At 54.9% G+C, this 27,236-nt stretch overlaps 1 protein-coding gene across 3 annotated transcripts in view; it reads left to right on the top strand.

The window, feature by feature from the left end:
- CALN1 (calneuron 1) overlaps nucleotides 1–27,236 on the top strand; it is a 495,943-nt gene that overhangs the window by 14,403 nt on the left and 454,304 nt on the right. For 2 of the 3 annotated variants that reach the window (XM_059154795.1, XM_059154794.1), the window contains exon 2: nucleotides 22,646–22,835. The exons of the other annotated variant lie outside the window; for it this stretch is intronic. In XM_059154795.1, coding sequence (XP_059010778.1) covers nucleotides 22,717–22,835 — 119 coding nt within the window. In that variant the 5' untranslated portion in view covers nucleotides 22,646–22,716. The remainder of the gene's footprint in view (nucleotides 1–22,645; nucleotides 22,836–27,236) is intronic. 3 annotated transcript variants of the gene reach the window in all.

Here is a 27,236-nt window from a genome sequence, read left to right as displayed (position 1 = left end):
CCATGTGAGAGAGGAGGCCTCAGGGCCAGCGCCCAAAGGGCCTCGGGTGCCCACAAAGAAGGGGACTTTATTCTAAGGGACATAAAGAGTCACTGAGGGGTTTTAAGCAAGAGAATCCCGTGGGAAAATTAAATTAAAAAAAATTAAATTAAAATTAAATTTTTAAAAAATTTAGTTGAAATTTTCATGAATTTACATAGACCATGCTGTCTTCTAGACTCTGAGGCTACAGCAGCGAACAAACCACACAGGAACTTTGTCGCTGCCGAACTTCCATCCAGCGGGGAAGACAAAACGTGAGGACGGAAGGGTGGGGTTGTAGGTTGAATAGCAGCCGGGGGAGAGAGAAAGCAGAGAAGGCAGGTGGGGCAGTGACCGTGAGGGGCCCTGAGCGTGTACAGTCCTACGAGGAGGGAGAGACAAGGCAGCATGGAAATTAGACCCCTGGAGGGTCATAAGACCTTATTAGCACGGAGGGTCATAAGAACTTTCACTTTTACTCTGAGACGGAAGTTAGCACCGGGCTCTGAGCGGAGGGGAGACTCCTAAAAACGATCCTTCTAATTGCCGTGCTGTGAAAAGGTTGTAGGTGGGCTTGGGTAGAAGCAAGAGGACTATCGAAGAAAACACAAAATCCCGGGGAGAAGGGGTGGTGTCTGGCCCCGGGGGAACAGCGGAGGTGTGAAGAGTGCTGGGTTCTGGACTTTCTCTCTCTTCTTGAGGATGGAGGCGACGGGATTTGTGGACGGACTGGATGGTTGTGTGAGAGAAAGATGAGTCGAGGATGACTCAAGCTTCGTTGGCCTCCCACGGGGATGACTGTGGGTGGACGAGGTTTGGGAGAAGATCAAGGGTTCGGTGTTTCTCCTGTTAACTTCGAGGCGTCTGCTGAGCATCCAGCAGAGAGGCTGAGTGGGCTGTCCTGGGTTCACAGCAGAGATCCGGGCTGGATACAGTCCTGGGAGCCATCGGAGGACAGATGGTATTTAAACTACCTCAGATGAAATCATCAGGAGACAGATTATGATGGAGAGGACTGAGTTTTGAGGGATTACAACGATTTACAGGTTGCAGAGAGGAGGAAAAACCAATCAAGGATATGAAGAAGACAATGTCTCTTCTGTTCAAGACAATTCGCCCCGTCCTAACTTCTTCCTCCTCTCCTCTCCTGGGAGCAGGATTTGTAGATCACCCTCCTCATCGTCAATGTGTCTTTTTCTCCCAGCTTCTTCCCACCGCCCTGGAGATCTGCTCAGACCTCTCTCCTTTCAAAAAGAACCCTTCTGACCCCTAAGTCCTGCACTCACTTTTACCCGATTTTTCTCTCTCTTCTTTCTCTCTTTCAACATTAATCGAACAACCACTATACGCTGGGCATGAAGGATAGAGAGACAAAAAAAAAAAAGCAGACTTTATCCTACTTGAAAGACTCCTCATCTACATGAAGCACTGTGGATGTGCACATACAGTAAAGCCTAAGGTATATAGTTATAAGCTAAGGACACAATTTTTGAACCACGGAGAGTATAATTTAGAGCCGGAGAGCAAGACTGGAAGACAATAGGATGCGCACGTAAAGGTCAAAACGTTGTATAAGAATGTAATGGAGCCACCACTGATCAGGACTTCTGGTGAGAAAAGGGAACTCAGGATTCTGGAAGAAATTCACTGAAGTATAATATGTGTCCAAGAAGCTCTCATATCTTAATGATACGGCTCCATGCTTCTTTATATCCTGAATACCGTACCTACCCAGCACCCAGATCAAGGAATACGACGTCCTTCACACCCGAAACTGCCCTCCGACTCTTTGTCGTCCCGTCTAGCCAGTGTTCTGCCGGGACTGACATGACGGATTTGCCCATTTCAAGCATTTTGAGACTTGCTTTCTGAGTCTCATTGTTTATGAGATCATACGCTAGCTCCTCAAGGAAAATGAACGTTTTCTGGCCCTTACTTCTAAAAGACTATTTTTGTCTGCAGTTGCATTTGAAGGACACTGAAAGAATTAGGTAGACTCCCCCTTGTCTATTTCTGTAACATATTTCGGAGAGCGCACGCAAGACGGCGGGTAGGTCGTGAATCATCACACTAGGAGCTCAGACGACAGACGGGTAAAGGCTATTTAACATCGTCTGAAGCCTGACAAGGGACAGTCAGAAGGTAAAGCCTGGAGAGGGCAGAGGGTTACATGCCAGAGAGACCAGGCCACCGAGGGGCTGGGGAACGGCCCCCGGAAGTGAAAGCAGGAGGCGGCTAGCGCGACGTCCTAGAAGATGGTGGCCACAGGCCGACTGACGGAGGTCCAGGACGGAGCGTCCGGAGCCTCGAAGTGACGGTCCGAGGGGAGACAGCAGTTCCAAGGTTGGCTCTCGTGGCACAGAGAGAGACGGGGGCAGACAGAAGAGGCTGCCGTGTCCAAGGAGGGGTTTTGTTGATCCGCCAGGAGAGCAGGAGAGACTTGCTCATGTTCTTGGAGAAATGGAGTCAAGGGATAAAGGGAGAGGAAAGAAACCCAGAGAAACAGAGACCTAGAGGCGCCTGGTGGCTCCGTGGGTCAGTGTCGGCCTTCGGCTCGGGTCATGGTCCCCGGGCCCTGGCATCGCGTCCCGCATCGGGCTCCCTGCTCCGTGGGGAGCCTGCTTCTGCCTCTGCTTGTGCTCTCTCCGGCTCTCTCTCTGCCTGTCAAACAAATACATTTTAAAAATTAAAAAGAAAACGGCAGGGACCTGGATGAATTCTCGTTCTGTGCGTGCGTGCTCGCACACACTCCCCTCCGCTTGGCTTCCCCCTGGGTGGACCTGTTTCTGGTCCTGGACCCTCCCCTCCCCCTAGTTCTTCTAGTTGATGCGAAGACGGCCCTTAACCGCCACACACCCCCACGGTACAGGGGGCGGTGGGGAGGGTTCTAAGATGTGGGCCACTCGGTCTCTCCCTGAAGAGAAGGTCCGCTGGGCTCTATCGGAGTCATTTGTCAGGGCTCGGAAGCCCGCAGCGAGTGTCCGGCCTGTGGCCTTATTTCTCACGGGGGGACCCCGAGGCCCGAGTCTTCCCGGCAAGGGAGACACGACAGCAGCGGCCGAGCTTAAGCCCAAATCTCGCTTGATCAGAGCATCCCCAGCCTCCCTGAAACCTCTCGACCTCTCAAACCTGAGTGTGTCCCAAATTCGGGCGCATGTCAACATCACCGGAAAGGTTTGTGAGGACACCCGGGGTGCCCCCCGGAGTTTCAGAGTCAGTAGGACGGAGGTGGGACCACGGATTTGCCTCTCTCTCAGCTTCTCAGATGCTACCGAGGCTGCTGATCGTTGAGAAAAATGCCGGGGGGTGCGGGTGGGGGCCAGAGTGGGCAGGGGAGGCAGAAGAAGGAGCGCCTGGGAGGTTTTCCTTGGGGCTGATCTCAGTCCCTCCCAGGTCAGGCCTGAAAGAGGCGGGGGAGAAGGTGCCGTGTTCCACCTTCCAGCCACCGAAAGGTCCGGGGACCGCGGTGGGGCCGGCCGCACCCGGAGACTGACCCAGCAACGCTGGCTGAGCCGGCGCGTCCCTCCCCGCACTCACAGCTCCCATTCCGCGTCCAGAACTCCCGAGAGCCCCTCGGGGATCCCCCAGGGAGGGAGGAGAGCCGAGCTGGGTGCGACCCCAGGTTTCTCTCCAGCATATTCCATTATCTTGGCGCTCAGAGCATCTGTCAAGCAAATTCCGTGTTTCTGGCAGGTTATCACGCCCTGAATGAGTGTGCTGAAATAAAAGTTATAATAAAGCTGTACCAGACTCTTAAATTGTTAAAATTTATTATAAAATGTGCATAGTTATTAACTGATTTTCGCCTGTGTGTGTTTGCCTGTGCCTGCAGCCAAAGAGATGAAAAGTGACTCTGTCAAAGGGAGGCCGGAGTTGGCTCCCGGAATTCTCCAGAGTCCCAGTGGGGCCGCAAATGCACAGACTCACAGAGAGCTGGCGTTGGCCTCTCCCCGCGGCCTCGGCCTCTCTCCGCGCTGCCCGGCGCTCCCCGGGCTGCAAGTCACGGTCCCCCGGGAAGGAGGGCTGTCTGTCCACTCGGCCACCGCAGGGAGGCCCCGGGCAGGCCGAGGGAGGCGGGGCTACGCAGGCCTTGGTTTCATGAGCGTTTACTCTCCCAATGCCCTGTTGCTCGAGGCCCCTAATCCCGGCACCAAATGTTCCGGCAACAAAAGCTGCCGCAGATGGGCTCCCACCACGTTCTGTCCTGCCGTCCCCGCAGGCCTGCTTCTCCCTCTGCCTTTCGAAAGCCCAGTGCAGGTGCCAAATAGTCCTTGGCTCAGCTCAGGCTGTTCCCCGCTTGGTCTGGCCCCAGGGAGCCGCCCACCGGGCTGCCGGAGCGTCCTGAACATTCTCTCAACAGTGTTCCCCGTGCTCACCTCTGTGGGCTGGAGGATGGGGTCCCTCTGTTGCCGAGAGAGAGGCTCCCTGCGCTCCTCCGGGTGGAGGGGGCTCCTGACTCCCAGGGCGCATTTCAAATCAGGTCCCAGGGTGCTCTCTGGATTCGGGATCCAAGCCCCTAAGACCTGGGCTTCTAGCCTCGGGGTCCCTATTGCCACCCCAAGACCAGCGAGGCTGCAAATTATCCTGAAGCTGGGACCACCTCGGCCCAAGAGAAGGAGAGAATGAAAAGCTCAGAATGTTTCCCAGATGCCAAGGCTGAGAGGGTTTTCTTTCCTCCGTGCCACTGTGTCCTGGGGTCGCCCTCCGGGGACTCATCCAGCTACTGGTGGACGTGCAATTCCCTCCGGAGCAGGCACCATCCCAGGGTACTCCGGGGGTGGGGGGAGAGCTGGCCCCTTCTCTAGGGTGGGGAGGGCTCCCTGCCTAGCACCTGTGTGGTCCCCGGTGAACCGAGAGGCCTAGGGCCGGCGTGGGAGAGCTCTTGGATTGTACATTCCCTCCAGGAGAGATTTTCCTCCAAATTGCCTTTATTTCTTCCCCGTGTATATGGCATAGCTGCTCCCTAAGCCTCCCAGTTCAGCATCACTCTGGGAACCGGGGAGTACGCTCCTGCTTTCTCGTGGATGTACTGCTTTGGTTGTTAACCCGATTCTCCGACCCTGGGACACCAAGTCTGCCAGCCAGGGGCGGAGTCGTGAGCAGGGCGAGCTATATCTTAAAGACAACTGGGTGGTTCTGATGGCTTTGTCCCTTCTAATCGCAGAGCTGGAGGAAAATAAAACTGTAGCAGCAGAAACCGAAGACACTTAAGTTCCACGGAGACTGGCTGTCCCATACCCCGAGTCCTCACTTTTCTTCCCTCTGCCCCGTCAAAGCTTTAGGAGAGTCTGGGCAGGGGCGGGGTGGGGGGTCAGAGATAAAAAGTCATAAATGTTTGGGTTCAAATATTTGGGTTTGGGTGAGTGACGGGTTTACTCCCCTCCCCCGGCACGGTTGTGCCGCCGTGCACCCAGGGGATGGAGAGATTATGAGGTGCCGCCGTGCACCGAGGAGATGCAGAGATTACGAGAATCCGTAATAAAGCGACGTCTAGTTAGTTCATGAGCATCGTGTCTTTGGCCAGGCAGTAATTTTCTAGTCTGAAAAGACAGTGAAATTGGCTGTACGAGAGCTGGTGCCTGCTGAAGTAGATCATAAAGTGGCGGATTGAAGAGAGCCGTGGTGCACTGCAGAAATCCCACAGTCAGGATCCGTTGATGCGTTTGCCTGCCAGTTCCAGAAAGGGTGCAAGGCCGCTTGCAAAGATCATATGCAGTTGCCAGACGTAATCAAATAACCAGTACGTGGGCAGAGAAAATACGACAAAGGAGAAGACAAGACTGAGGAAGGAAGGATGGAGCCAGGAGTGGGGTCGGGACACAAACTCACGGCATCGGACCTGGCACGTTTGTTGGAGGTGGAGCCCGGGGGCGCCCTGGACCCTCCCCTGGGCCCACCCAGAGAAGGGAAGCAGTCTCTGGCTGCAGACCCAGCGTCTGTGCGACAGAAGCAAACCGGCTGCTCCGCAGAGGCCCAGCCACTTGTGTCACCAGAGGCAGGAAAAGAGTTCCGCGGGTCCCCCCAAACGGCCAGCGTGTGAAGCAACGAGCCCTAAACTGCTTTTACAGTCCGTACGGCGAGGGACTTACTAGAACGGCCCCTTGTGATGTTCCTCTAGGAAGGCGGGGGATGATGGGGGACCTAGAGGTGCCCCAAACACTCTCCGAAGGTCCGACTCTATCGGAGTTTCGAGTGTCCGTGACAGACTTTTCTTCATGCCTTTCTCCATGATGAGTGATTCCCTGTTGGAATGCCAGAGGCTGCTGCAGGGTTTCAGGGGTGTGTGGTGTGTGTGTCTGTGTCTGTGTCTGTGTGTCTGTGTTGTGTGTCTGTGTGTGTCTCTGTGTGTCTGTGTGTGTGTGAGAAGGTGGTGGTGAGCGGTGAGGGCGCACTGGCGTCTGTATGCCCGAAACGATCAGCTTTGTTCCTCTCATTGTTCGCGTTGGGGCTCCTCATAAGATTTACTTGAGGAAAGGAGTTCCCACGGCGAACATTAGCACGAAAATCATAGTTTAGAAAAATGAGATGGACTTCACTTCACTCATGGTTGTTCTCCCCACAGTGTGCTCACGGAGCAGCGATTTTGAGGTGATTCTCCTTGACAAGTGCTTGGAGGGCAGCTGCCTTGGGATGCTGGTTGGGTTCACTCCCATATGCTTTGACAGTTGGTAGAGCTGGAGGTGGCACCGAAATCCTCCTGTGAAGGCTGAGGAGGTGACCAGGACACCTTCCTAAACAGAGCGCTATGTAGGACGTGGCTCCTGCCCGACCAGCGCCTCAGAGCTGGCATCTCCTCTGACTGGTTGGTGTTTGACTGGCCTCCATCTGGATTGGTCAGTGTCTGCGCCCTGAGTGTTTTTACAAATTTTGAATATCACCCTGTCTGTGGGTAGGGTTGGGAAACTCCTCAAGAAGAATTTGGGGTCCCATCTAGAGTCCAGACCAAGGGTCTAACAACTTCCCAAACTCTGACTATGGCAGAAATAATTTTATCTGGAAAAAAATTTTTTTTAATTAATTTTTTAATTTTTTAATAAACATATAATGAATTTTTATCCCCAGGGGTACAGGTCTGTAAATCGCCAGGTTGACAGACTTCATAGCACTCACCATAGCACATACCCTCCCCAATGTCCATAACCCCACCCCCCTTCTCACAACCCCCCTCCCCCCAGCAACCCTCAGTTTGTTTTGTGACATTAAGAGTCTGTTTTGGTCTGTCTCCCTCCCGATCCCATCTTGTTTCATTGATTCTTCTCCTACCCACTTAAGCCCCCATGTTGCATCTCCACTTCCTCATATCAGGGAGATCATATGATAGTTGTCTTTCTCTGCTTGACTTATCTCGCTAAGCATGATACGCTCTAGTTCCATCCATGTCATTGCAAATGGCAAGATTTCATTTCTTTTGACGGCTGCATAGTATTCCATTGTGTATATATACCACTTCTTTTTGATCCATTCATCTGTTGATGGGCATCTAGGTTCTTAGAAAAAAAAATTTTTTTAAACATCTACCTTAGGGACTAACCTCCTTGATAAACATGGATTACGGGGCGTCTGGGTGGCTCAGTGGGTTAAGCCACTGCCTTCGGCTCAGGTCATGATCTCAAGGTCCTGGGATCGAGTCCCACGTCGGGCTCTCTGCTCAGCGGGGAGCCTGCTTCCTCCTCTCTCTCCCTCTGCCTGCCTCTCTGCCTACTTGTGATCTCTCTGTCAAATAAATAAATAAAATCTTAAAAAAAAAAAAAAAAAACATGGATTACGTCTGACCTTGGACATCGTGGTTCCCTCTGATACGAACTAGCCATACACTAAACACCCAGGCCCGGGAACAAGCTAACTTTACATATGTATTTCTTACTTTAAGGCAGTTAAGTGATGAATGTTTTCTGAATGATGGTGACATTGGGTTTCACAATAGCTGATCGACATGCTTTCTTTTGGGCAGTAATTAGAGACTAAAGTTACTTGTCTATAGCAGCCGCTACTAACTCACAATCACACAACTGTGCTCTGTGTTCGAAAGAGAATGATTGTTCTCTGGTGGAGTTTGGTTCATCTAGGAGGGACCTCAAGGAATCAAGACAGAAAATAAGGAGGAAAAAATACAGTCCCGCTTCATGCCATGTTCATAGTTTCGGGGTGCTTCTCTATGCACCATCTGTTACTCTAAAAGCCAGGGACAGAGCAAGGAACAGAACTGATTAGGTTCCTGCTCCGATGGAGTTTACATCCTAGTGATGACACACAGATAATAAGCATTTAGCAAATGTTTTCTATTATGACTTTGAGCTAATCTGCAACCACGTGGTTTCTGTCAGTTGCCTTTCTTCTTGGTATGGATCATGTTTTCCTGTTGTTTGTACCTCTAGGAATTTTGAATTGTGCCCCAGACTTTGTAGACAAGCTGTGGTAGAGACTCTGGGTTCTGTTATGTTCATGCAAAGAGTATTTATTGGTTCACCAGTGTGTTTGTTTTAGCTGGACCACAGCTGAAGTGTCCATTCAGTTCTCTGAGGCTTAGCCGGCCGGCTTGAGTCTGCCCTGGCCGGGTAGATTTGGGGGGTTGACCTGATGTCTGACAGCATGACTCATGAGATTTGGGTCCCTCCCTCTGTGATTCTATCCTTGCCGGCGAGTCTCTCCTCCTTCCCAGCTGCTGGTGGTGCCCTGAACCCTGTCTTCTAATTGCTCGGCAGTAAGACTTCGGTGTCTAGTCTCACAGGGCACTGATGGGGGCTGCTCTCGGCTGAAAGTCACACAAACAGAAAGGTGCTCAGTGCATTTCAGTCTTTCCAACATCAACGTCCCTTCAGCGTCCCCCTGCTTTGAGTCACTCTCGTGCCTTCTGAGCATCGTTTTTATGCATCGCCCAGACTTTATGACTATTATTTGTTATGGATGTGATTTATGACAGAGAGTTGGTTTAATATGAGCTACTCTAGGACAATTAGGAGCAGAACATCCAAACTCAGCAAACAAATAGGTAGGTAGGTAGATGGGTAGATACGATAGTTTCAGATGGTGATACGTGGCAAAAACTCGTGTCTGGAGTGCGTCTGTGGACGGGGCACGTCACCGGAGTGACTGGGGAGAGCCTCTTAGGAGGTGGCATTGAGCTGGACCCGAGTGAGGAGGGGAAGCCGGGCGCTCACGGATCTGGGTGCCAGCCTCCAACAGGAGCGTCAGGCATACAGACGCGGGCATAAGGGTCTGGGGTGTTGCCGAGGCAGGGATTCGGCTGCGGGGTGCATGGGTGGTCAGAGAGGTGGGTCACAGGGCCTCGGGGACCTCAGAAAGGCAAGAGCATTTCATTCTATATCTGATGAGAAATCACGGAAGAATTTGAAGCAAAGCGTGATGTGGCCCGATTGACACTTTCCAAAGACCACCCTGGCTCTGCAGAGAACAGGCAGGAGCGGAAGCAGACAGCTTGGGTCGTCTAGTTGGGGAAGGTGAAGCTTGGGGCAGGAGTGGCAGCCCACGAGAGGCCCTGCGTGGGGGACAGGCCCCAGCAGTGTGGAGGACTTCACAGTGGGAGGTGGGTCAAAGATGGCTATGGGGGGGTCAAAACTGGGGACAGTGACAAAAGACCTGGATAGGGTTGACAGAATGGCCCCTAAGAGACTGTTCCATCGCCCAGTGGTCAGAGCAGAACAGCCCCGTCTAGCCCCATCTGCCTCTCTGTGCAGCCAGGCCTGGAGGACATGCCTAATAGAAATGTCTTCCTAAAATCCCACAAGTAAGATGTCTGGGTCTGCGATTCGACCCATGTGACAGAGGTCGGTGCTGATCTCTCTGCTGCGTTTCCTGGGGGTTGGCCAGCCCTGGGGGCTCCTGCTCAGGGGCAGGAAGCTGGGGACCTCCTACCAGCCAGCAGGAAGGCACACATTCAGATGCATGTATTTTCCAGAGCAGCTGATTATGAAACGTTGAGGTCTCCTTCTAGAAGGCCTAGGCTGTGTGGGCCCTTGCCAGAGGACATGGGTGTGTGTCCCCTAGGGAGACCACAATTGCAACCCTGTCCTGGGGGCGGGGTCTCAGGGGTCTCCTGGGGTGAGGTTATAGGGGAGTCAGCCCTCCAAGGGCAGAGAGAGAGGAGTCTCCTCCCTTGACATGGGTAGGTGGCCTGGCACTTCCTGCCCTGGGCCTAGGTGATCCCTGCGACTCCTCAGAAAACTGAAGTTTGAGACTGAAAGAGAAGAAAGAGAAAAGGCAATAAAACAGACCCACAGATAATGAAGAAACACTCAGTACAAGTCAAGACGAGGCGATAAAACTCAGTTGAAATGGATGAGGTGAGTGTCTGAGAGGGAGCCCGGCCAACAGCACGAGAAGTTCAACACGGAGAGGAGGAAGGAGAGGAGGAAGATGGTAGGCGTGTGCGTGACGGAGTAAGGACACGCCTTCAAAACAGAAAGGACAAGTGTGTATTGACATGGAACCTCACAGGAGAGGAGTGTTTCCAGCAGTCAGCGGAAAGGGCCGTGCCAGGCGGCGCGGGTCTGTAGCCAGCTCGGGTCCCTCTTGAAAGTGTGGAGTCCAAAGGCGGTCTGGGCTCCTTCCCTCCAGGCTCATAGGCCTCCGGGCGGTTGTGGTCTTAGGCTCCCGCGTCTGGGCTCAGGACGGCTCCCAGAACCAGCGCCTGTTCCGCAAAGGCCGTGGCAGCAGGGAAGAGAGGCAGGCCGCGAGGAACCAGCGGGGTGGCTGTTCAAGAGGTGATCCCAGGGGATCACCAGGTGCCCGGGCGAGTGCCAGCTTCTCCCTGTCTCCGCCCCCGCCCCCGCCCCAAGGCATCCGGGGGAAAGGACCATGAACTTCCAGCGTCCGTCTGCAGTGAACCAAGACTCACAGCAGCACCTGCTAAGTAAGAAGCAGCAGCACCTGTGTAAGAGGCTGTGCGGCCCACGGGGCGTAGGGTGAGATCAGGTAGCCACTTCCTCCTGCGCTGGAGCAGAGCCCACTCGGAGAGTTCAGTCCCGTCTGCAACCCCGGTGTCTGGCTACCTCTTACCTTATTTTCCCAAGCGTCTTGTTGGTTGTGTCTACATACAACACTAGGCTCAGGGTCCGGGTCCGGGTCCCGGTCAGGGTCCGGGTCCGGGTGAGGGTCCGGGTCCAGGTTATAGTGAGCACCTGATCTGCATACGCACCCTGGGAACCCTCGGAAGCTGGCGCAGATCGCTGTGATGTCTCCAAGGCCAGCCGGGGGAGATGTCTGGGACACCAGTGTTCCTGAAGTCAGGACGAGGACCACCACCCAGCCTAGCCCCTGAGGATTACCCAAGAAGACCCAGACATGAGCCCTGAGTTAAAAAGGGGCAGCAGACGCCCTGCCCACTGGTCCCAGTGGGCATGCGTGAGGGAAGCCCAGGCGTTCCTGGGGCTCTCCTTTCTTTCATGCTTCTCAGGGGATCAGAGTCTGCCCAACCGGGACGGCAAATTACTCTAGGACGTAAAGAGCTTGAACCCCTGGAGGCCCATCAAGATCGGGTGCACCAGACCAGTTCCCCTCGGAAAGCTCTTGAGCTCCAGGAGACCTGAATGAGCCGGGACAGAGGCTGCGGCCGACCTTTTCCTGGACGCGCCAGCAGCGCTGGGTGTGGCGCCGTAGGTGGGTCCTGCGCCGGGTGCTGGGGACACTGTGCTGAGTGCGGGGACACTGTGCTGAGTGCGGGGGCTGCCATCCTCCAGGGCCCTGGAGTGGGGGTGCAGGGCTCCTCCCAAAGAGGAGGCCTGGGGAAGAACAGGAAGGCAGAGTGGGGAGCTCCCAGTGAACCCCGAAACCCCGCAATCCGCAGGTGGGGCTCAGAGCACAAGGTCACTGTGACGGAGGCTGAGGGCCCTGTGTCCCAGGCAGCCAGGGTTACCCCAGACCTACGGATGAGTCCCCACAACCGTGACTAATGAGCAAAAAGAGCTAACGGACTCCTCTCCCTTCTCCAAGCCTCTGCCAGCACTGCCACCAAGAATAATAAGCATTTAGAAACTAATTATACATCCGGACAGATCTGTTTCAGTCTACTGGATTGAACATAATCATATTAAAATATAATGAACACATTCAAATACACCAGGCCCGATGGCACAGCCACTTAGAGCCCGCGCTGGCCAGGGCCGCCGACTGCGACCGAGAGGGGAGGTGACGGCCTGGTGGGAGAGGGGACCCTCGGGCCTGAAATTGATTTCCTTGTCCCTTTTGGTTTAGGTCCCAAATCTGCTGCCTCCTACCCCGACGCGGGCTTGTTCTCGCACACTAGCGGTGGCTCTGTGCCCTGACTTTGTCATCTGGGGCTTCGTCTGTGTCCCGCTGGGGCTGGAGAGACAGCGCAGGGGCCGCAGGGTGCTTCCGGCATGCTGATGGCCGCAGCCTGCACAGCTCCCGGCAGCCAAAGTCCATGGGGCGGAGGTGGGGGGCCTTGCCGATCCCACCGTGTGGGAGGCCTGGCCCAGGTCCTCCCTCGGAGGCCGGGTGGAGGGCACTGACCGGCACTGCTGTTTCCCAAGCCCCGGCCTCTGGCTCCGCATCTGGCCCTGCCCAGCTGGACGCACGGAGTCCATCTCCAGGTCTCCAGCTTGGAGGCGGACTCGGGCCTCTCCTGGGAGTCCCCCGGCACCTGTCGCACGTTCGCGCCCCCCATGGCCTGGGTCAAGGCTCCGGCCTTCGCTCCCTGTGGCTCCTTGCGGCTGTCCTGCTCTTCTCGGCCTCGTGCGGTCCTCAGCTGGGAGCGACACCCCCGCTGGGGTTTGGAACGTGTCAGGGGTGGGGGGAAGGGGCCCCTGTAGGCGTGGCGGTCGGCTTGTGGAGCAGCCATAGCAAAGGCAAAGGAGTCTGGGGCCCAGGCCGCTGGTCTCTGGGCCGTCTCTACGTGGCGCCCCGGGACCCTGGGGAGCTCCATCAGAGACTGATGAGGGAAGCCACGGGTGCGATCCTGACTTCCCCTCCCTTCCCCGTCCCCAGGGAGAGGCCGGCGGGCCGGACACACAGCGACCCTCGGGCCTGGGCGCCCACCATGTCAGCCACCGCTCTGGCTTCCAGAATTGTCCCTCCCCTCAATGAGGCTGGGAAATCGTGGTTCTCAGGCCAGAGCAGGCCCACAGAGAGAGTCTGGCCACTGCTGTTCCTGTGTGGTTGCACTCTTTATCTTGTTGTCGCTTTGAAACTTGGGTGTCGTTGCCGGCATGTAAGAGTCAGCTGGTTTGTCATCGTCACCATCTGGATTTCCAGTTCTTTAAACACCACAGCCGGCCCTGCTGGACGTAGCCCCTCACGGCAACAGTCAGTCGGTGACGAGCTGTGGCTACTCCTTTGGACGAGGGGAATCACTCTATCGGAGTCTCCCGCCACCTTCTTGCTAGATGTTTGGCTTTTTGGCTCTTTATATGACTGCCCTGTCCCTGCGGGCACTGGGGTCACCATGCCCTGCTGTGTAGCAAGGAGCCAGGACCGATGCGCCCGCAGTAGATCTCGTACTAATGTGAATCAGACCAGCGCCTGGCCAAGAGGAGGACGTCGGCTCAGGCTGCACCATGAAATACCGCTGACGGGGGGCCTTGAAGACGGACAGACATCTGCTCACAGCTCTGGAGACTGGAAGTCTGAGGTCAGGGTGCCAGCATGGTCGGGGTCCGGTCAGAGCTCTCTTTCTGGCCCGTGGACAGCCACCTTCGTGCGGTGCCCTCGCACGGAGGGGTGGGGGAGAGAGAGGGAGCAAGAGAAGAAGAGGGCAGTGATTGTTTCTTTCTTCTTAGAGCGCTACCGTCATACAGGATTAGGGCTCCACACTGACCACCTCCATTAACCTTAACTGCTTCTTTAAAGGCCTTGTCTCCAAATCCACTCACGTTAGGGGTTAGGGCTGTAGCCCATGAATTTGGAGGGACACAGTTCTGTCCACAGGAGTGAGCGCAAGAGTGGCCGCGGGGGTGGAGAGGGGAGGGGGAGTGAGGTCCTTGCACGCCCCACCCCGAGAGCTCCTGGCCTTGCATGGGGGGGGGGGGGGACTCTGGCCTGCGAGAGAAGCTGTGTGGTCTTTGGACATTACTCAGCTTCTCTGTTTCAGTCTCCCCCACTGTAAGTCGGGCAGTGCTGGGTTAGTCTCTTTTGCAGGTTGCTGTTTGGATGTTGACACATAATTTTACGGCCCGATGAAGGACCCAGCCCTGTGTGGGCACACGACACGAATGATCCTGTCCTAGTGCCAGCGCAGGCCCCCTGGAGCTCCCGCGGGACTTCCTGACCCTGGGTCCTAACATCCTGACCCCCGCGTGTGAGTTAGCCTGTTACCCCCAGCCTGTTACCGCCCCAGCGTGTGAATCAGGCTACCCCGCGGCTCCCACCCGGGGACGGCGGTGACAAGAGAGGGCGTTCGCTGATAGTTCAGTCTTCACCTGCCGGAGCCCAGCTGCCCGCAGGAGTGTTTTCATCTTAATAGGGGACTCTTCGGAGCAGAAAGCCTCCGAGACAGCAGGGACAGCGTGGAAGCAGAAGGGAAGGGAACATGCACGGACGGAGCAGCGACGTCTGCCCCCAGGGCCGTCTGCCCCTGCACGAGGCGGCCCCCAGGTCTGAGGGTGGGGCTGACCTGCTCCAGCAGGGTTCGGGGCATCGGGGCTCTGGGGAGGTTCTCGGGGAGCTGGCAGAGCCAGACCCGCCACGGCCAGGAGACAGACGCTGGGATGTCGTCCTCCCGGGACAGCCAGACCTGGGGCTGTGCCCTCTGTGCTCTGGGGGCTGCTTTTTAGGGGCGGGGAGAGGGATCCTCCAGGGAGAGCTGGGAACACCGGGGGTATCAGTGGCTGTGCCCGGCTGGTTCCGGAAACTTCTTCTGAGACTAGGGGACAAAGGACTTTGACCAAGGCCTGGGGCTTGCTTTGGAATGAATGTAAAGTATATTTTTAAGTTTTTGTTTAACTTCCAGCTGGTGAACATCCGGTGCGCTGCTAGTTTCAGGGTATGACACGGTGACTCAACACTTCTCTACATTACTTAGCGCTTGTCATGATGAGGGTCATTTTCTTTTATTTGGGGGTGGGGAGAGAGCACGCGCACGCGCACACGCACACGCACGGTGGGGCGTGGCAGAGGGGGAGCGTGGCTTCAGCAGACTCCGCACTGACCGTGGAGCCTGACGTGGGGATCGAGCTCAGGAGCCTCCAGTCATGACTTGAGCCGAAATCAAGAGTCGCGACTAATGGACTGCACCACCCAGGTGCCCCCCACAAGTGCCCTCTGAGCCCCCACCACCTGCGCCCCTTCCCTCTCCCCACCTCTCCCCTGCGAACCACCCGTTCGCCGTCTCTAGCCGAGTCTGTTTCTTGGTTCCTCTCCTTTCCTTTGTTCGTTTGTTTCTTCCATTCCACACGACTGAGGTCACAGGGTCGTCTTCTCTGACGGACTTGATGTCCCAGTTTGTCTTTCCCACAACAGGTTCTGTGGGGCAGGACGGGAAGGACGGGCTTGGGGATCAGGTCATCCAGTGGCTGTCCCTGGATCGGCCCAGAACCAAAGGGCAGGCAGGCTCATCTGGGCGAGAGAGGCCAGGCGGGGGTCCTGGGGGGCAGGGTGGGGTCCCCAGTGGCAGTCGGCTTTCTGGGCCCACATCCGAGTATCCTCATTTTCTGGGGAAGAGAGACCAGCCAGGAGACTGGGTGTCTCAGGGGTAGCAATGGCTCCGGTGAGGGCACCGTGGTGGGGAGGCGGGGAGCCGGAGCCCACACTATAACGGAAGCCTGCGCCCCAGAAAACGAAGATGGCCTTCCCGGCCTCCAAAGGTCTTGACATGCTTGGGACCCAAGGTAGGGTGCCGTGTTTGTCCTCCCTCCTTGGCCATGGCATGTGTGTGAGTGACACTTGGGTGGCATGCTAGGTCAAGAGAGAGGCTGTGGGTGGCCAGAGGGACCCTGCCAGGTTGCGCTGGTGGATCCCCGAGGGCTGGGCAGGAGGGACGCTGGCCAGGCGTACCTGTAGCATCTCTGCAGAAAGTTAGCGGGCCCCGGTGGGTTGCTGTGTTTGGGCATGTGGTGCGCACCTGCCTACTTCTGCCACCACCAGCTCCACAGTGCCTTGTGCCTCTGTTTCTTCATCTCTAAAATGGGGATAATGTTAATACTAATACCTTCATCCTACGGTTACTTTCAGGATCAAGTTAGGAAACTCAGGTACAGCACCTAGACGTATGCTTGGTACCGAGTACTTAATTTGCCTCAGACTATGACTAAGTATTTATTTCATCCAATTTAAGATCTCCGAGATTGTAAAAGTCACCCCGATTTCAGAGATGTTAAAACAAAATCATTAGAGTCTTGGAACTGATTAAATATGGTATTATTTGGTTATGAAGGATCAGAACGAAGGGACGCGAGGTCCCGCCGCCTCTGCCAACACAGCGAGTTCGACGTGATCTGACTTAGGGGGTCTTCTCCTTCCATGTCCCTGGGTCAGAGGCTAGATGTGGGTCCAAGGTGGCAGGGGCTGGATGAGCTTCATGGTGGAGGGCAGCGAGGGGGTCCCAGCAGAGCCAACTGAGCCCTGCAAGCTGGGACTGGCAGAATCACCAAACACCAAGTCCTGCTGGGCTGAACCCACGGGGGCTTCTGGAGACCAAACCGAGGAAGCCGATGTCCCCTCCTCTCTCATTGTGTGCCGAGCAGGAGTCCCAGGTTACGTAAGGACCCTTGTGTTGTGAAGTAAGACTGGCGATGCACGTCTCTTTAATTTGCTTACTATTATTAGTAGGAACAACTGAGCCACCACGGACCTCACAAAATCACGACGCACCACTGCATGTAGACACTATATTTAAGACCAATTCACGTATCAAGGTCACGGACCGAAGGAGTGTCTGTAACTGCGGAAACTCTGGCCACTGCAGTGAGCTTCTGTGAGATCAGTCTGCGTGGAGGCAGATCACGGGGGCTGCCCCCCAGCACGCCCCGTAGACGGCTGACTTAACGGCAGCCGACATTCATTCAACAAGCATTTATGGGGTGTCTACTAGCGCCAAGCCCTGAGCACATCTGCAGGGACAGGCCCAACTACCATGTCAATGATCGTAGCAAGGGTGGCAGAAACTCTCTTGCACCATCTTACTCTGCCAAGAAAGCTAAGAAAGGGGCCCCGTCCTGTCCCCTCCTTTTTAACCTGGCTTCTCCATCTCTGTAACTAATTATCGAGGATTCTTTTGGGGTTTCAAATGTATAATTATGTCCTCTCTAAGGAGCGAGGATGGTTTTATTTTGTTTCTTCCTTCCCAATGTTGAGCCTCACACTGCTTGTCTATTCCTGTCCGTTAATGCCCACAGCACGGTGTTAATAGTAGCGGGGACCGCAGCAGTGAACAGTCGTGGTGATCGAGGCTTTACCTTGACTTTAGCCCGTAAGTAAGGGGCTGGATGCTGACTTTTGAACAGATGTGGACACAAGGAAATATCCAGTTTCCTATTTTACCTATTTCACCTCCAGTTTAACTGCTCAGAGCCCTTGATAGTTCCCGGCTTTCATTTGGAGGAACTGGAGTTTAGGCTGCTTTGCTGGTGCGACTCTGAGCCAGGCCATGTCGCGACATCCAATCCCTGGAGGACTACTACTTGCAGAATCATCCCACAGGTGCTTCTGAGGAACCAGTTCCCGGCTTTGGACTTGGGTTAGAATCTCCGCTCTGCCTGGGTGTACATGTTATTTCCATATATCCAAACTATTTTGGATAGAAATGGGTAGAAAGTGAATTTTCACTATTACAGTACATTTAAGGGAGCGTTTAGCCTGCGCTTTTGTATTTTTCAGGCACTCAGTGGACATTTCCTACATGCAAACCAGCAGTTTATTCTTTTTCTTTTATTTGTGCTTTTGAAGACTCCTTGGTATTAAAATATTTTAAGGGACGGTGAGCAGTCACTTCTGCAGGACAGTCTTAGAGTCAATAAACATGAGCACAATGGTCCAGATTTGTTGTGCAGCAGCACTTTGAGCAGCGTTTCCCTCTCTGATGACATCTCTCCTGCCGAAGGAGCTCCAGTGCTCACGGGTTCCGGTAAACACAGCACTTAGCTTTGGGGCTGGTTGGAGCTTAAACTACGCCCTGACTTCTTGCTCTTAGCCATGGTACCCACTAACCACCACATGGCATGACCCACTCCACTCAACCCTTCATTAGAGGCACCGTCCAAACAGGATTAAAGTAAGGGAACACTGGGCTACTCTTGGAGAGATTGTCAGTTGGTACAACCACTGTAGAAAACGTTACGGCGCTTCCACAAGCAGTTAAAAATAGAATTTCCATAAGATGCAGGAAACCCACTTCTGGGTGCGTATTCAAGGAAATAAGTCACCATCAAAGAGACACTCACACTTTCATGTTCGTTGTGGGGTTATTCACAGTAGCCAAGATGTGGGAACAACCCAGTGTCCATCAACAGGTGAGTCAAAAAAGAAAATGTGATACATATACACATCACACACACACACACAGAGTCATTGGAATATCAATCTGCCAAAAAGGAAGGCAATCCTGCCACTTGTTACAACAGGGATGGACCTGGAGTGTATTCCGATAAAAATACAATTTATTTGTGGATCAATTTGATGACCCATGTGTGGAGGGTTTTGAGAGAAAGACCCACATGCAAAGCCCTCTGCAAACATCACGGAGCATACAGTCACAATTATAACGTGCCTAGGGCTGGGGCTACGAGACGCAAAGGCTCTAACTCGATGCCCGAGGCGGTCAGAGTGGTGGGAGCATTCTTGGTGGACACTTGAAGTGGGTCTCAGTCTGGATCATCAGTCTGGGAGTATTTTGCTGTCCTGGCAACTGAACAGAACCACTCGCCCCACACGTATGAATTATTTATGTCAAACAGATGCAGGCTTGGACACTCCAGTGGTAAACACTAGATTCTCAGCCACACCTTACTCCCACAGGTATTGCAATTTTTAGATATTCCCAAAAGGGACCAAAATCCACGAAGGACTGAGTTTGCCTGTGACCCACGTACCCAAATAGATCCTAGGAGACCCCGATGCTGGGATGACAAGGTGGCCCGTCCATGCAGACTCCAGCCCCGTCTCTCCCTTCCTCCGAGGCAGGCACGGGGACCCACCATGTTCCTAAATGGTGGGACCGGAGGGCAGAGTCCACACCTCCCTCCCAGACACTCTCTAGGACAACCTGGTTCTTTGAACCGGAGGGACAAGAGAACCTCCTTTGGCCTGGGCTTGTGTCTGTGCCCCATCTTGATTCTGGGTCCTGTGAGGCTGCGTCTTGTGGTGCGTTCACTTCTGTGCCACCGTCACCCCTGTCCCACTGTGGGTTCAGCCAAACACCCGCCTGAACAGAGTGGTTCGGCCACTGTCTGTGAGGTGCAAAGGGAAGGAATTAATCGTGATGGCTGGCATGTGGCGTGCTTACCCCGTGCCAGGCGCTTACAACGGCCCTAGGCAGTAGCTGCTGTTATCATGAGGCCCATGTTGCTGGTGAGGGAAAGGGAAGCACAGAGAGGTCAAGACACCTGTCCGTAGCCACACGGCCCACAAGCGGCAAAGCCAAGACTTGAACTGCATGGTCGGAGGCGCTCAGCCGTGTTCTTAAACACATCACGACCCCCAGGCCCTGCATACCATGGGCTGGTAAAAGAGGGAGCCGACAGAGCCCGTGAGTGCCCAGAGTGCCTCCCGGTGAGGGACCAGTGCTCAGGAACGCTTCGGGTGTTAAAGGAAGTGGCTGTGTCAGCTGGGTCATTGGTGGTGACATGAAAAGCTGAAGAAGACAGGAATGTGGGTCAGGAAGGAGCCCAGAGCCCTCACTTCCAAACCTGGGCTCAAAAACCCAGCTCCTGGCTGACCTTTCGGGTGATAATAAAGATAACTGGCAAATGGCATGAAGGAGACATTCTAGAAATGAATTGTCCTGAGGACTTTCTTGAGGCAGTGAGGTAAGCAGTTAACCTGGGAACAAAGAGCTATTTTCAGTAGGTACTTACGGTGGGTCCCAGCGTGCGTACGGCCACTGGGGACTTGGGAGGGCACGCAGCGTGGCTCTTGTCTTTGAGAAGCTCCGAGCGAGACGGGAAGACATGGGTCCGTCCTCTATGCAGATGCCAACGTAGAGTGTCTCATTAGTTGGCCCTGGGCCATCAGTCCCAGCCTGTGGAGGGCCTCTTGGTGTCCCCCATGGTGTGTCAGGCCAGCTATGACCTGGAGAGGAGCATTCTGGTGAGATGGCTTCTGGCTGGACCAACCCTTTCTGGCTGAGGCACCAGCCCCTGGCTTTGTGTTTCTCTGGCATAGTGTGAGTGCCGCAGGGAAGGGCACCAGAGGCCAGCTGAGCAGCAGGAGAAATCGTTCCTTATGGGAAGCTGCCATCCCCAGGGCCCAGGACTCCTGTCCAGCTGTGAGCAAGTTCCAAGTAATTAAGTGGATGGGTTCTAATGCCCTTGTGACCGTCAGCGTGGACATCCTCTGCTGAAAGCTCCTGGCAGGCCTTATTGTAGTCTTGGCAGCCAGACTAGCCCTGGAGGGTGCCCCTGCCCTGGTGTCCACTCTGCCTGGAGGGGACAGAGGAGGGGGACGACTCAACACATCCAGAAGTTCTTGTATATGGGGGGTGGTCACTCTCTTTCGAAATCGGTGTTTGCTACAACGTGGATGGTGCTAGGCCTTTCATGGCCACCAAAATAATAGGTCACTTTTCTTTTGTGTTTCTACTGTCATGACCCAGGATACTTGTTTTTCCTTTTTAACTTAACATGACAACTGAAGGTGACGGAAAGACTTTAGATGTGTGTGCAGCCCGCGCGGGCAAGCGGAGGCTCTAGTGTGTGTGAACCCGAGTCGTGTGCGCATGTGTGGGAGCGTGTCTCGGTGCCTGTGTCGATGGGGCAGTGCGTGCAGCCGTGTGGCTGTGGATGAGTTCTCCTGGTTGTGTGTGGGTTTGAGGATAGGTGCTGGGTGTGGGTCTGAGATCACACAGAGACCGTTAGAGGATGTCTCTTTGTAGGGGGTCTCTGCGGCCCCAACCTTTGGGGATTTCCAGCCCAGTCACACAAAATAGAGCCTCAGTTTTGGGGGACTATCCAAGTCACATGCCCAAACCCTCAGAGAACCGAAGATCTTATGTCAAGATTATCCAAAGACCATCATCTAGATGGTCTAGACTGACCTAGATTATGCAGGTTTCCGGTCCAGGTGGAAGATGCAAGCCCATAAGCGCGCAGTCAGTTAACAGGCCTGGCGTTCATCCTTCCAGGAGCTGACCTACCTTGGGCACAGGGCAGAGCCTGTCTCACGGAGCAGGGATGGGGCTCACATTCAATGCCTACCATGCAACAGATTTGAAACCATCCTTTACTACAGTGATAACGTCCACACACACCTCTTCAAGGCTTTGTGTTTCTTAAAGGCACTTTCTGAGCCTCATCGCCTCTGGGCTGGCTTCTGCAGGGGATGCTTCCCGGACCTGGAGGGACAGCTCTCCGCAGAATCAGAAGGCTGCTCTAGAGCAGGGAGCCTTTCCCAGGAGGCGCTGTGCAGGCGCCGGGTGAGGAATGGAGACTCATCTGTCTTTGCCAGGAGAGGCCGGCGCCCGCTGCGCTGGGCAGACCTCCCCCCGGGCCGGCTCTTTCAGACAAGGGCTCGTGCAGGGCGACCAGAGCTTGCTTGGTTCATCACCAAGTTTCTCCCAGTCAAACTCTCCGTACCTCGCATCTCTTGCGACTCTTTGTTTTAATTTCCTTTTAACTTCAATATGGAACCAAAGAGAGCCAATATTGATTAAATGTTCGTTCAATAAGTGTTTGTTTCACAGCAGTTATTTTAAGGTTGTCCCTGCGTGGGCCCACAGGACACAATGTACATCTGAAGGACTCCCTGCCTGGAGCTTTTCTCAACGCAGTGTTGCCAGGAAAGAGGGAAAGCATTTGGACAACCGCAGAAGTGGGCACCTCTGAAGGGTGCCTTCAGCCCAGCCAGGTGCCCTCACCCGAGCCTAGATGTAAAGGCCGAGTAGAGATGAACCCGGTGTTGGAGAAAGAGGAGAGGTGAGGCCAGGAGGGACCCCAGAGGCTCCGTACACGTGGGAGCAAGCCTGACGGCAGCTGGTGAAGGGATGCTAATCTTGGGTGCCCCTTGTTCTGTCCAAGGAAGATGAGGTGACGTTGCCCCGGGACTGGGAGCAACGTCACGGGCTTGGCAAGGATCCTCTCCCTGGGGCGGCTATTCCTAACGTCTGGCCCCATTAGTTTCTGTGGCTCTGCTGATGTCGACGGCAAGGCAACAGATCGTGCGGGCCAGGTGCTGGGCTTTCTTGCAAGGTGCAGCCGTGTTGGAGGTTCTGTGGCTCTCCACGTGGCTTCTATTACAGCAAAGCCCTTGGGAGCGTGAAGGGAAAAGTACCTGTCAGTATCAAGGTTGGTTCCAAATGCACATTACCGGTCGGCTGTGTAAGGCCCTCGGGTGACCCGGAGGCCTTGTTCGTGACTAAACATCTGTCACGACTGTTATGACTCATCTCGTGCCACTGTCCTGTCTCAGCGCGGAAGGGAGTGTGCGGACCACCGAGGCGGCTGACTTGAGTAAATAACCCACCAGCAGGTGCCGGCAGTAAGTTTCTGTCAACTCCTTGCAGAGCGTGCGTCTCCGCCGGCGTTCCCTTGATGGGCTCACAAACCTCTCTGAGAACATCGCTCTGGACCTCCGATGCGGCTGCCCGAGCAACCTGGAGAGGGGAAGCCTGAGAATGAGGAAAAGGGGGGCAGAGGAGCCCCCGGAGGGGGAGAGGAGCCGCCGAGGAGCCAGGCCCCCGACTTCCCCACTTGGCAAGTCTTCTTTCCCCAAACCCCCTCGGAAAAGCGCTTTCTCGAGTGTTTGCTCAGGACTTGATTGTTTTCAGCCCGCAGGTAGGGGGTGGTGCAGGGGCTGGGAGCCTTTGCTGCTGCTGAGTGTCCCCCTGTGGGCAGGGAGAGGACGCCCCACCCCTCAGGGAGGGGTCCTGGGAGGAGGGGTGTCCCAGCTGGTGCAGAGATCGTACGGTTCGCCGTGAGCCTGACGGGTTCCCACTGACTGTATCTGAGACGTGTGCATGGGGCAGGGGATGGGTTTGAAAACGGACCTTCTCAGGACCGATTAGGTTGGAGGGTGCTTGTTAGGACAAATGGAAACAGATGTCCCTTATAGAGTGCGTACCCTGGGGCTGGGTGGGCGCGGAAGCCTGGCAAAGACAATCTCCGTGAACCCTCGTGATAACCCCAGAGGAGGATTGTTAACCCCAGACATTCAGCAACTGGCTCCGGATGGCACAAAGGTCCACCCAGGGTTCCTACCCAAATGTCTCTGAATCCAAAACGTACCTTTGTGACCACCGGCCTAGCTGCCTCTCCGCACTCACAGGTGAGGAGGTCAGTGCAGGGCCGAGGGGCTGTATGTGCTCCAAGCCACAGGTTTCCTGGGGTTCGATTCTGTTTTTTCTTTCCCTTGGAGACATTCCAGGATATAAACACTCAAGAGGAATTTCAGCTCTGGGTGGTTTTGTAGGGAGGGGGGACTGTGATCTATGCGATGCTGGCGTCGTCGAGTTGGTCGGCGGTGAGTCATTCAATCAGATGTTCGCAAATGGTCCCCCAAAGGCTTTTTGGAATGGGCTCTCGGGCCCTCTCTGCCTCCAGCAGCCAGAAGTGGCCAAAAGTGGCCGTGGTGGGGGCCACAAGTTCATGGTTGGGCTGCAGGGGATAAAAGGAATATCTCAGGGGACTGCAGCTCCTGATTTTCAGCAGTCTGTCCCTGGGGCCGGGGCTCGACAGCAGGGCCCAGCACACGATGCGGTAAGACTCTGTCCAGAACCTTCTCTAACACCACTCGTGGTTTGGGAAATCAAAGCTGGGAGCTGACAAGACCCTTGGCCAAGGGCGTGTTCTGCGGAAGGGCAGGCTCGGAGGGTCGGCTCGCGAGGGCTGGCGCGGTGTGGGAGGACGATCTGGGCTGGCCTCCCCGTCCCAGCTCACCCCTTCTAGGAGAGGAGCCCGAGAGGAGGCATGACCCAGTCCAAGGGTGAGTTTCCTGGCTGGCCTTTGCTCAGACTGGGATACGGGATAGACTCCTGGGTGCTTGCCCTGAGAAAGTGGGGGGCGGGCACTTTGGGGGAAGGGTCAGGACTGGGGCAGAGACACACGTCTGCATGTCCTGTGTGGGCTGTGGCAAATAGTAAGTGTGGCTGGTGCTACAGAGGGAGAGGACCGTTGTCCGCCCTGACGGCTACGGAGCTGTCGCCCAGGACGTCACCAGGGCGTCCGACGGGGTCAGACTTCTGCTCAGCGTATTCGGACACGAAAAATATTTCCTCATTTGTTCCCGTGGCTTTGGGACTTAGAATTCTTTAGCCAGACATGTGATGGGCATGAATTCGAGAGCGTAGGTACCCCTGTCTCCAGGGGCAGCAGTAGCCCAGGCAGAGCAAATCTGCTTCTCCCATGCCTTCTCCCTGTGGGGTGACATTCATTGTTTTTGGACCCCAGGCTGAGGGCCTCTACGGCTCCAGGATGGTTCCCATCATGCATTCACACCCACGACCGCCACAACCATGCGTTTGCATACTCCTTCCTTGGGGGCACACCCACACATTTCTCAAAGATTTCCTTATGCAATGGACAGAAGGAGAAGATTGAGATGGGGGCATGGGAGTGGCTTCCACCGTCACGGTCTCAGCACAAAGGCTGGGCACGGAGGGGAAGGGCACACAGCCTGCGGGGACATGTCCTCACATCCGTCTCCGGCACAGTGACTTGTGGAGCACATAGTCCCCTTGTCCTTTGTTCCTAAGCTGCGAACCTCCTTCGGAGAGTACCGTATTGGGGCCTGCAGAGTGTCGGGCTGTCCCCAGACCCTGAAGCGTGCTGGGCGGTGGCCCATGTGCTCACACCTGATACAGGCAGAGTAGGCAGAATTATAAAGCAGGGAGGCATCTCTCCATGTGTCCCATGTACCTGCCCCAGGCCATTCTCACACCTCCTGGTACCATTTTGGCTGCAAGTAACAGAAATGAGGTAGAGTCTCCTAAATGAGAAGAGGAACGTGTTTGGAAGACTTCGGGCAGGGGTTGCCGGTGGAGGGGTTGCCTCCGAGACTCCAAGACCTCAAAGAGGGCTGGAATGAAGGCCTGGGTGATGCAGAAAACCCAAGAAAGCTGCTTCTATCTGCCCGTCTGCATGTCTCCAGTCTCTCTGTCCATAGGAAAATCATCCTTGCCAGATAGCTGCCAATTTTGGCAACCAGCTTCGACGGAGAGTCGGTGTGGTCTGAATTCCAAACTCCCTCACTGCTCTTTGCTGCCAACTCCCAATCAAGACAGCAGTCCGAGGGAGGAGAGTCAGAGGGTGAGCACTTGGGTGCTTCCGCTGTAAATACATGGATGCAAGAGCAAGGCAGTGACCAGAGAAGTAGGTACCTTGTCGACACAGCCCCGTGAGGTACTGGCTTTTGTATACCATTCTTGAAGCTGGCTGCCCATCCGTGAAGCGGTTAATAGTAACGTGCTTGCTGTTAATGCTCTAAGCTAGAGCATTTAAAAGAAGGTGGTCCCCAGAGAAGAGAATTCACTAACAGAACCAAAAAATCACTAATGGAACCGAAGCGATGAGGTAGATGAAGCTGGCTAGCGGCACTAGGTGCCGTGTGGAAAGAAATCCTATGTGGAGGGCAGGGACTGGGGAAGTAGGGTACCCCTTTATACCTCCCAGTTTCCCCCCGATCTCATCCTTCAATTTATAAAAGAATTCTGCAGACTCTCTAATCCCGTCTTTGCCAAGTTGTAGGTAGACTTTCTCTTGACATACCTTCTACTTCACTTCTACTTCATTTCTTTGAGCCTGTGAGGGCACAGGTCATGAAGACCTGACTTGCCTCTAGCCAAGGTGCTCACTGCTCAGCCTGGAAAACTGAGGGTGGGGGGGTCCTTCCTCTTTTGTCCAGACTTTGGACTGGGTCTAGAGCGGACTCATGGATACTCAGTAGGCCCAGAAGACCAGCTGGAAGGGAGTCCCCAGGAGTAGAGAGATGCCCAGGTGGTTTCAACAGATGACAGCTCAGTCAACAGCCCTACCGCCGTGGTGCTGCCCCAACCCAATCCGAAGGAGGCTTTTCTACTATGGGGAGAAAGGGATGTGCACTCTTGATAAACGAGCTAAAAATAGCCCATGTTCCAAACAAAGTGTTTTTAGTATTTTGAAATGAAAACGTGGAGACAGAGCAAGGATTCAGAATGCATGACTCATTGAACGGCGGACTCTGAAAGCAACGGAGATTCAAAGGGAATCTTTCTTTCGGTATTTCTCCCTCCCACCCTTGCTTCGAATAGCTTATCAAAAGAGTCTCCACATAAACAGGACCCATCAGTTCCTCCACGACGTAAGGTCCCGCGCGGTGAGAGGCAGAAGGACCTCCATCTCCGTGGCCTGCTGACTCAGCCGGCCTCCCTAGCTGGGCTGGAACCGGCCAGAGCCGCGCCGCTGCCAGTCCTTTTCCTCCTCCTCCCGGCACGGTCCCTAAACGGTGTCTGCGGAATTCCACGGCACCTCTGGGGCCGCCGCTCCTCGCTGGATCTCAGCAGCGCTCAACTCATCGGCCATACCCAGGATGCCCCATCGCCAAGACGTGGCTCCAGGGACGTCTTAGGGGAGACTGCGTATTGGTTGGTGCCTCGCGGGAGGCAGCTGTGGGCAGCTCCGTCAACTCAATGGATCGTCTATGGGCTCATCATGGGGTTGGGAAGGCTTGGGCTGCATCAGTGGTGTTGTTTTCGGTCTCATGGAAACCTTTCTATGGTCTAAGTCTTATGGGGAACTCAGTACTTAAGGCAGAGAAGAGGATCTATTCTCAGTGGAGTAAGGTGTGTGTGTGTGTGTGTGTGCACGTGCACGTGCGCGAGCGTGCACCCTTGGGAGACTGGGGAGGTCCTCCAGGACCCCTGCGATGAGGAGGGCTGTGTTACCCCTGAAGAGGCTGTTGGGACACCTCCACATCACCAACCCTTAAGAACTGTGTAAAAATCACCCCCAGCCCCTCCCAGTCGCCATGACATGCTTCACTGCTGAGATCACCACGGTTCTCGAGTGCCTTACTCGCTTGTTAGCAGCTGGTCGAGTCTCGTGTCTGTCCTGAGTCCCGGTGTCGTGGGAGGAAACTAAGACGGCCCTTGGGTCAGCAGTCAACATTTTCACCTCGCGGTG

Source organism: Mustela lutreola, chromosome 17 (assembly GCF_030435805.1).
Source record: "Mustela lutreola isolate mMusLut2 chromosome 17, mMusLut2.pri, whole genome shotgun sequence".
Classification (NCBI taxonomy): Eukaryota; Metazoa; Chordata; class Mammalia; order Carnivora; family Mustelidae; genus Mustela; species Mustela lutreola.
The sequence above is the reverse complement of the archived record's forward strand: the minus strand, read 5'-3'. Positions and strand labels throughout refer to the sequence as shown.